We start from the raw sequence: 10,725 nt of genomic DNA, 5'->3' as shown, positions 1-10,725 counted from the left end.
TTCTTAGAGCACTGCAATTAGCTGTAAAATTTATTTTTGTTGTGTAAATTCACATACCCATTAAATGTTGAATCTGATTTAAATTTATTTAGTCGGTATTTATAAAAGACAGAATGATCGATATTCAAGTATGGCTTTAAAATCTACACCATACTTTGCACAAAAGTTCGTAATTGTTTCCTATTTTTATTGTTTAACTTTCTATATAATACAATCCTTTATAATAATTGAGTGATTTTTGATATCTCAAAGCAAAAATGTTAAAAGTAAACTAAGAAGTATAAGTATTGTTAAATACATAAGCACCTTCTAATAATCTTTTATGATATTTATTATGTCGTGAAATGCTTTCCGTAGTAGAGTACCTGATATTTTTATATTGTAACTTATTTAAGTTCAAAAGATTATAAATATTAATTCGTTGTGATAGTTCGATGTGTAGTGTTAAGATTATCAAAACACGAAAGAAGCTATCGTGGAGTAATTAATAATATTCTTATGTTATAAATTCAGACATATAAACTTTATATGTATAAAGAATTATATATATATATATATATATATATATATATAAATAATTAAAAATATATACTACTTTAGGTTTCTTAATGTATGCATACATATGTATCTTTTTAAATATTTGCATCATTTTGATTTATTGTTTGTATTAAGAATAAATCGATATTGTAAGTAATATATAATATAATAATAAATAAAGAACATACTAAAAGACAAAATACAAAAATAACATTTACAAAACAATCTGTTTAATATTTGTAAGAAAACACCAAGGAAACACAACGTGAAAACGTTCAGCTTTTTTATTATGACGTAACTTATAAAAATGCGGATAATATAAAGTTGCCTTTTATGAGTACTTATAAATCTTAATATCTACTATAATAATTTTTAATCTTTCAAGTAATAATGTGCCGGAATAGACAAAATTATCAAAAAAAGAAAAACAAATATTTTTGGTTCATATAAAATGAATCTTCATAACGATTACTCTTCTAAATCACGTGAGATTATTCTTCACAGTATCTTTTATCGATTCTAAATTTTTTTTATTTCATTGAATTGAACATTCATCATTTTGTTTATGTAAAAATCAATTAGGTGGTCATATTTCCATAACACCACAGATGATACTTGCAGCGATAAAAAGACTTCACTTACGTAAAGTTTATGTTCCATCGAATCTCATTAGCGAATATTTACGTGGTTCCTATCCAGTTGAAAATAATGTAAGAATGTTCACCGAAGAATTAAAGAGAAAATTGGATTGTGCTGTACGTGTTGGATTAATATTAAAACATGGAGAGGATTTGTATTATTTACCTACTCTAAGGCAAAAAGCAAATGCACTTAAAACAGCGTTCACTGCATTTTGGGAGATATATAAAAACGTAATTATAAATATATCATTATGCGTCCTACAAATTTTATTCAAAATTAAACTATTTTTTAAATTCATATTTATAAATTTGTATTATATCGTCCTTAATTTAAAAAATTTCTAATATTTCTTTCAGTATCCTAAATTCCGTATCTCAAAAGCTAGGAATCAGAACAAAAATCATTTTACATTAAAGGAACGAACTAAAAACAGGAAATATTCCAAAAATAATGACGACCATAGTAAATAAAGACATAATGAATTTTAAATGAAACCTTATTATATAGTAGTAATAGTAACCTTCTGATCATAAAGGGAACTCGGTTTGCATTATTTTTCCTAGTGCCTTGCATTTTTATTTAATTATTTAAATACACATTCATACACTCACACACAAAACCTTATTTTACCCTTTTCCTTTTTACTATTACAAATCTATTGTCTATCATCTACCTAATTGTTATTGGGTCACTCGAAAAGTTCGTTCCGATTTTTAAGGACAATTCAAACGCGGCACATTTAAATTTCGAAATAGATTTATTGAATTATACAGATACAATTGTGTAAGTGTCATTTTGTTCTACAACCTTTCTCCATCTTTCACGTGACTTTAATATTATATCCTTCTAGAACTTGTCAGATTTTTCGACGAAAAACTTTTCAATATGATTTCTTACGTCGACCAAAGAGTTAAAGTTTTGGCAATTTCTGGTGAATACGGTAGGTGGGGTAGCACATTCCAACCAAGCTCCAATAGCTTTTGTCGAATAGTTAAAGACACATGAGGTCTCGCATTGCTCTGATGAAACACGACGTTCTTCCGATTCACTAGTTCTGGACGTTTTTGTTCAATTGTTGTCTTTAATTCGTCTAATTGCGAACAATACCTTTCCGAATTTATCGTCTGGTTGTTTGGTAGAAGCTTGTAATATAGGATTCCTTTCTAGTTCCACCAGACACAGAGCATAGCTTTCTTCAGATGAAGACCAGCTTTTGGGATGGCTAACACTAAACCTACTGTGACCACTTAAATGATCGTTTTTTAAATTTCGTTTAGAATTTTTTATATACAACGTTATTGCACTGCCATTTAGCTTCACGACTTTTCTTATAATATACGTACAATGAATTTTTTAATATTCACTTCTTTTCTTATTGTATGTTTTGTGAGAATAATATGTAATCCGTCTTACCTATCACGACTGGTCATTTGACTGGTTAAACGATTTATATTTTTTTTTAATTAAGTAGTTTTTTAATTTAAGTAGTCTCTCGAAAACTCAATTCTGAAACTGAAAGCGGAAGGAAACAGAGGCATTTCGAGTGTTGGGAATTAAATGGGATCTATCTACTGCAAAATTATATGCATTTATTTCACTGTAAAATCCAAATCTAGGAGATGGCCCTCTACAAGTATTTTTCAATATCATAATCGGGATAAATGCATGGATTTTAAATAAAGAAATCACAGGAGAAGGAATTTCGAGGCAAGAATTTTTATTTCAATTACTAATATTTTTTAATACTATTTTTAATAATTTTTAAAACTATTTTTTTTACTATCAAACTGGCTATTATCTTCATTCTATATTAAGAAATACAAATTGTTTTAAAGACCGGTCATAGTAGGAATATGTATACATGAAGTCCTTGTAAATTTAGTGCTAAAGGTGATTCATTCTACCTTCCCCCGACATCTTTTCCGCTTAATCCATTTTTGGTAGCTCCATTACTTACCTCATTACTTACCCATTACTTACTCTATAGAACGAATGCTACTAGAGCTAATTGTCTAATTTACCTATTTAACTAAGTACCTCCTCTCTCTTTATTCTTTCCTTTCTTTTCTTCTGCATCTACAGTCTACATCTCTCCTATTTTTTCCTTGTTCATGAACTATGTCTCCTGTACTAATCTTCCTTTCTAATTCTGTTTCTTGTTATGCGCTTGCATATTTGATCCCATAGAGTTCACATTCCCTTCTTTCACTCTCTTATCAATATCTATTCTACCTCTCCATCAATCCTTATCTTACTTGTGCCAGTAATTACTGGCTTCCCTCCTTTATTTCCCTACTTTAATATTCCAGCATTTGCACCACTCTTATATATTTAGCTTATATATTTATATCTTTAGTTATATGTACTTTAATTTCCTGTCTCATGCTCTCAGATGTCTTAAAGTGTCTTCCTGTCTTCCTTAAGAGATTTGTACAGCAATATTATTTATTTTGAAACATACATGAAAACATTGGTTTGACTTTTAATAAAAATGTATTAAAAAATCTTAAGAGGCTTGGAGACATTTGTAGAACAGTATTTATATATTCTTCGATATTATGGTGAGTTCTAAAATTATTACATAGATTATACAATAAAGTACCATTATATAAATGTGCAACTTTGATCTGTGGATAAGGATATCCCAAAAGTGTATTCAAATCCATAGTATGTTCCAAACAACTTTGGAACTCACCAAAAACGTGTACTATATGTATATCAAACTTGTCTGTGTTATATAATGTTTTATCTACTTTAAAAAGTGAAATAAAAAATGGTGCTGCTAGTACATAGTCGTCATGAACGATTTCATTGTAGGCTTCGTGAATTGTACTATTTATTATACAACATGGGTTATAATTGCTTTCTTTTCTTTTCTGCTTTATAGCTTCAATTGTTTGCTTATATTTTTTGTTAAAAGCCATTATACTTCTATATTTCCCAATTTTGAAATCTACTATATCAAATAACATACAAATAAATATAGAATATAAATAACATTTGTAAGATATAGGACATTCTTGTTGATGTATCCAATATTTGATGCATCCAACATACAATATCCACTTTGGTGGAAGTTCATTTATACAATCCATATCTGTAATTCCTAAAGTATAGTTTAAAATCTCTCTTTTAGTAAATAATGAGACATCACTAAGATTGAATGAAGAGGATAGTCCAAAAATATTCATTTCTGTAGCCTCTAACTTATAGCACATAATCTTTTTATCTTCAGTTCTCATTAAGTATCTTATATAATTTATATTATTGTCTATCATTAATTTTAGAATTTCAATGATGACACTAAGGATTTTTAGGCTTACTTTGATGTTTGAAGGATAACGAAAATCTTCTACTTGTATGGAGCATACATATAAACGATGAATTATTAAATCCAGAAAATATGATGGATATTTAGCAGTACGAAATTCATTTACAAACCATATAGGCAAATCACTAATAGTTGCAGTGTTAAACATTAATTCAGACTCAGTAAATATCTTTGCTATTTCAATTTCATCATCTTCTTCCTTATTTTCTTCAATTGATTCATTATATCTTCCGCAAACTTCTTCTATGTATGTCAATGTATTGATATCTCCATCAAATTTAAAGCTTCTATTGAAGTAATAAGTATTTACATGAGTAATATAATCTCTTGAGAAACCTAAAGTTATAAGTATTTCAGCACATTCATCTCTACAGCCGTTTATACTAATCTCTATTAAATCCAACATTTTTTGTCGCATAGGCATAATTAACCTACTTAAAATTTCAATGATTGCATCATGCAAGCTATATTTACTCAACCATAGCAAAATTTTATTGATACAATACTGTTGTCGGGTATAATAATTCACATTTGATGAATCTAACTTTAAATAGTGGAAGAAGTTTTTAAATGTACCAGGTTCTACATAGTCATTGCCTAGTAGTATTGAAGCTAATATCATCTTTGATTGATCTAATCCTGTAAAATATTTGAATAATTTCTCAATCTTATAAATTTTACAGCATTTCATGTAACCATTTCCATTTGGATTTTTAACTACATAAGTATTTAATGTATTAAATGGTATATATAATGATCCATATGTATAAAAATCTGAATCATGGCTGAGAACTGGACAATTTAATATCTTTGCTACTGATGCTATAATATCATCAGCTTCAAAGAGACATTGTACAATTTGAACATTTTTTTCTTTCATTACATCAATAAAAACTTTTTGCTTTAGCAAAGGAAAAATTATTTCTGGATAATTAGTTTTGAATGCAGAAGTTGGCAATATATTTAGTTTGCTTTTCACTCTTCTAATAATAGTTTTGAATTTTTTACTTTCAACAGCACCATCAAGAAAGACTAAGGGCGTTACATTACACTTTAATAAGTCATCAAAGAAATCTGATACATATTGCTTATAATTATCGTAATCACCGCCAAATGTCCAATTATTGTGTGTGCACTTTCTATATAATAAATAATTAATATTATTTCCATCAATTACTAAATACGTATCACGTAATTCGTAGTGCTCTAAAAAATTAAATCGATGCTTGTTTATATAAGCAGTTAATCCTGGAATACCCATTATCTTCCTGTTTTTTTTTGTCACACGTTAAACTAATAAATATACAATATGTTAACAATATACACACATATATCATGCTTACGAAAAGGATACTTACTAAAAACATAACAAAATTTCTGGTATTCTATATTCAATACAATACAATAATACCATGGCACAACAAAAAATAAAATTGTGTATTCAATAGAATGTGAAATATTCCAAGTAACTTCTGAAATAATAACAATAGTGTTCAGCTTACTGTTACTGAATTTTCTCCGGCAATCACTACACAGATATAAATACTTAGAAACATTAGTTATAGATAAAGATTCAACAGGTCGAGATATAGTTAAGTATGTATTGTATTCTCGACCAATCGCGGGGAGACGCAATTGTCGCGTAAAATAACTATTACGTCATGCGGCTTACCATAGATCATATTCTTAACTATCGTCGCGCCTACCCGGCAAACAAACATTGTAGTGGCAAGCGCATGGTTCATTAAGCAGGGCGACTTCCAAAAACGTCGAAAAAAATCGAAAGGCGTTCAGAACTTTTCGAGAAGTCGAACCGTCAACACATCTCATATATCGCGCATTGCGTATCAACCAAAACGCAGTTACATTTTTTTTGTTCCATTTATATCTTTCTAGTTAATAAGTTGTTGAAATAAACATTAATTTATTTGTGTTAATTCTGTGGAATTTCATTGAACTACCCTTATTATCATAATCGAAATAAGGGGATCGATCAGTTCGTGGCGTCGATTATTTAATCGTAACGGGAATTTACAACTCTCGTTGACGTGCTATCTCGCGATCGCGTCTCTCCGCGAACGGTCGAAACAATAACAAAATAAAAAAAAGAAATTTGAAGTGAAAAATAAAAAAAAGAAAACTATTTTTTTCTAACAACAATCCACTTTACAATCCACTTCCGAACTCTAGGCGTGACTTTCTAAGACTGACTCTTATGATTTTACTTTCGATCGGATCCGATTACTTCCTTTTGTCATCTCTCAACATCCCCACCGTCCATGCATTTCCTAGGCGTCCGCGACCGTTGCCATGTGCTCTTTGTTCTAACACCTTCGGTAGAAGGACCGTTGGGATGTTGATGGTTCATTAGGCACTTCAGCGATATACATTGTCGCCGAGTGCCGCCACATCTTTATCTCCATCGTCAGTCCGTCGGATTTGAAGTATGCCGATCGTGACACAATCGCGAGGAGAGATGTCAATGGGAGTCGTAAATTCCCGTTACGATTATGATAATCGACACAACGAGTTGATCGATCCCCTGATTTCGGTTAAGATAATAGGGGTGATTCAGTTAGTATAACAATGTGATTCACAGAATTATAAGCTATATATTTCCAACACTTAAGTTACACTGTTAAGTAGGTATAAATCTTAGATAACAACATGTCGCACGAAGGTAAGATAGATATGCACACCAGAGCAAGGCTTTTATAATTGAATTTAGTATGTTAGTAGACGTAGCACTAAAGGATGCTTAATAGAGGAGGTCAATGTTCGACAATACCGAGAACCGACTTAGATAGTTGATGTGAGTTGTGGTTGAAATTGAAGCCATTCTTAATTCACGCCCACTGACTCCCATATCATCCGATCCGAAAGATCCCCTTGTCCTCACCCCCGGTCATTTTCTAATCGGTGACACACTAACAAGTTTACGGGAGCGTGATTTTAGGACAGTTCCATCAGGCCGGTTATCAAGTTGGCAGCGTATCCACCAGATTAAACAGCACTTCTGGAGCAGATGGTATCAAGAGTACCTCAACGAGCTGACCCGCCGCAACAAATGGAATAAGGGCAAACATGACATTCGTGAAGGCACCGTAGTAATCCTCAGAGAGGATAACGTACCATCTATGCAATGGCCTTTGGGCCGCGTAATCGGGGTCCATCCAGGAGTCGATGGAATCATACGGACCGCTACCGTGCAGACGGCAACAAGTATCCTGGACCGTGGTGTCAAAAGACTGATCCCCTTACCCATTCAACCAGATCCAGACGAATCCGAACACCCACACGGAGCGAAGGAAATTCACAAACGACGCACCTGACTCCACAGCCAGAATTTGATCGGTGCCCTCTCAACGGGGGGAGAATGTTACGTCGCCTAAAACGTCTTCACTCCAGCCTTCGCGACCGGACAGCCAACGGCCTGCGTAACGTCATTCCGACCCTCAATAAACCTAAGAACCCACCATAACTCTTCACTTTTCACTATATTGTGTCAACATGTGTCTTCAGTCAATCCGTTTGTCCTGAAGAATTTCTTAAGCCTAAAAGTATTTTCGACGCACATCTGGTTTTTTAGAGAGGTCCTTGGGTTTATCAGGCGCACTTTAAAAACACGGAGAAAGCAGGTACGCACCTATTAGGAAAAACCGAATAACTATCTAATAAAACAAGCTCGTTCACATCATCAACATTGCAACAATCTGATTCAACGCCATCAAACGCCTTGAATCAGACAATCGCTCGCTTGATTCTCTGGATCAACAGAAGGATGAAACCTTACCAGACGACATGCCGTCTCCTACTACACTATCGCCGAAATGGGCCACACCGACGAGTGGCCTGAAACGAAACACTATACTCGTTGATTTCATTGCAGCCTACAAGGTGGATCATTTAATTAATTTCGATGGTTTTCAGAACAGCCCATTGGATCTCAACACTTGTCCACAAAGGCCACAGAGCGCTATATCGGACAAGTCTTTCATCACCATCAACTTCCTGGAGAGCATGGTCGATCAATATCAACAGTCGAAACGAGAACGAGAAGGTCAAGGGAAGGTGCAGTACTTTCAAGGGTCTGGTGTTTCCGAAACGCAATACAAGGAAAGCGGAACTCTCTCAATGTCTTGCCACGAAACAGTCAACGACACGTGGAACAGAACAAGCTCTGTTCAAGAGGAATTAGAGGTTCTTGACGAGGAAGAGAGTGATCATCCAGAAACTACCTCAGACACATATCTTGCCGTTGACAAACGATTAATGAAACGCATCGGGGACGGTCATGCCCCACTGGAAGCTTACAAGACAATTGCGACGGAGGACTCCGACGGCAGTACAAGGTGCAACGTTACGCTGATTGAGCGTGGAAGCAAAAGCACCAACAAAATAACTCAATTCGTACACATCATCGGGGGGAGCTCAGTCTCCCAATCAGCTCTAAAACTTCGCGTCGTGCTTGACGAATCTATAACAAGCACCACCAGAGTTCTTTTCAACGGTACCTCCTGGATCGAGGCGTTACCTGATACTTCATGGGACGAGATGTCCTAAGACACTTCCAGGACCAAGGTGATCCATGACAATTCTTGGATCGTGAATATCAACTGGAAATGTCTTAGAAAAAACGAGGACGACGATGATCCAAACTACGAGGTGGACAACATGCTTTCGACGCAACAATCCTTAGGCCTGGCCATCAATTTTCCCTGGCAGCTACGGACAGCAACAACTCATGCGGAGACGAGCATCTTGGACCGAGATGCAAAATCTTCCCATTCCAGATCCGAACCTAACCAAACGGAAGGTAAGATGTCTCCGATTTTGTCTTTAGCGGATAATTGGACCACGCCGGTCCAACCACCAAGCATCATCAAGAAGGCGCGATACGAATGGGTCAGCGGGGAGAGCCCTGTCCCCCAATCAACCATAGACCTCCTTCACGTCTTCATTGCGCAACCACATACGGATTTCACGTGCCTTTGTGAAATCGGCGAGATGCACAACGACACCTCCTGAGACAAGGATTTCCACGGTCCTTCATGGACCGAAATGTTTCACGACACTTCCTGGTTCGTGAACTTCAACGGAAAATATCTAGGTAATGCCGAGGACCACGGCGATCCAGAATACAGGAAGGACAACATATCCTCAACGCACCTGCCTTTCGGCCGTATCATCAACTTCACCCTGGGGACAACGGCCTCATCCAGACAATCACAATCGTGGATCGAGGTGCCACACAGCTCGTCCAACTATCGAGCTAACGCGATCCAGCAGAATACGGACAATCAACAATCAACAAAGAGTTGGACGGCAGCTCCAATTAATTCTACCTTTACAGAAATTTTGATCGGTACCCTCTCAACGGTGGGAGGATGTTACGTCGGGCGACCCTCTACCTAGACCAGGCCATACACCGCGGGCCAGACGGGAACCAGATGTCCACTCATCCTTGCTGCGTATCCTCAATAGTCTTAAGGACTCATCATAAATCCCACTAATTTGCTAGCTAAGGTCCTTCAGACCCAACAAATATCTTTTTTCCGAATCATTTTCTACGGATTGACGAGGGAAAGTTAGTTTTTCTCACGTACGATGCTTCCGTACTTCAACTTTCTATCGAGGGCGGCTAAGACTCTTCCTAGTCCACCAATCTTTGTTTATCCAATCAGAAGCAATGTATACTGCCCTCACTTTCCTGACCAAAAATGTCATGAACAAATCCGATGGTCCTGTGCGCTAGACACACCCATCGCTAGCTTTCCTCCGACACAGCATCGTCACCCAACTTACTTCTTCTACACCGCTAGAAAAGTCAACAACTAAGTATAAAATCTAACGCCTAACGTCTAAGTCTAAGCACAACGCTAGAGGAGTATAACTCACATCAATTATCTAAGTCGGTTCTGGGGAATTTCGAACATTCACCTCCTCTATTAAACATCCTTTAGTGCTACGTCTACTAACATACTAAATTCAATTATAAGAGCCTTGCTCTGGTGTGCATATCTATCTTACCTCCGTGCGACAAGTTGTTATCTACGATTTATACCTACTCAACAGTGTAACTTAACTGTTGGAAATATATAGCTTATAATTCTGTGAATCACATTGTTATACTAACTGAATCACCCCTATTATCTTAACCGAAATCAGGGGATCGATCAATTATGATGTCGATTACTATAATCGTAACGGGAATT

The 10,725-nt window shown here is 35.2% G+C and overlaps 2 protein-coding genes across 2 annotated transcripts; one reads left to right on the top strand and one right to left on the bottom strand.

Moving 5' to 3' along the window:
* The first annotated feature begins 757 nt into the window (after positions 1–757).
* On the top strand, positions 758–2,358 carry LOC117207039. The gene is made up of 3 exons (XM_033446856.1): positions 758–1,022; positions 1,120–1,409; positions 1,536–2,358. The coding sequence occupies exons 1-3, from the start codon at positions 989–991 to the stop codon at positions 1,647–1,649; spliced, it is 438 nt and encodes a 145-aa protein (XP_033302747.1). The 5' UTR covers positions 758–988; the 3' UTR covers positions 1,650–2,358.
* Positions 2,359–3,251: 893 nt separating this feature from the next.
* Positions 3,252–6,214, bottom strand: LOC117207038 (protein asteroid-like). Its single transcript, XM_033446854.1, has one exon. It carries the CDS (start codon positions 5,769–5,771, stop codon positions 3,621–3,623), a length of 2,151 nt encoding a protein of 716 aa, XP_033302745.1. The 5' UTR covers positions 5,772–6,214; the 3' UTR covers positions 3,252–3,620.
* Positions 6,215–10,725: the final 4,511 nt, after the last annotated feature.

Source organism: Bombus bifarius, unplaced genomic scaffold (assembly GCF_011952205.1).
Source record: "Bombus bifarius isolate JDL3187 unplaced genomic scaffold, Bbif_JDL3187 scf7180000008014, whole genome shotgun sequence".
NCBI classification, from domain to species: Eukaryota; Metazoa; Arthropoda; class Insecta; order Hymenoptera; family Apidae; genus Bombus; species Bombus bifarius.
The sequence above is the reverse complement of the archived record's forward strand: the minus strand, read 5'-3'. Positions and strand labels throughout refer to the sequence as shown.

Excerpts from the sequence above, each read along its gene's own strand:
- LOC117207039 (XM_033446856.1), top strand. The coding sequence starts at position 989 with ATGAATCTTCATAACGATTACTCTTCTAAATCAC. Across the intron at positions 1,023-1,119 it reads CGATTACTCTTCTAAATCAC|GTGGTCATATTTCCATAACA; the intron begins GTGAGATTATTC and ends AAAATCAATTAG. Across the intron at positions 1,410-1,535 it reads TTTGGGAGATATATAAAAAC|TATCCTAAATTCCGTATCTC; the intron begins GTAATTATAAAT and ends TATTTCTTTCAG.
- LOC117207038 (XM_033446854.1), bottom strand. The coding sequence starts at position 5,771 with ATGGGTATTCCAGGATTAACTGCTTATATAAACAAGCATCGATTTAAT.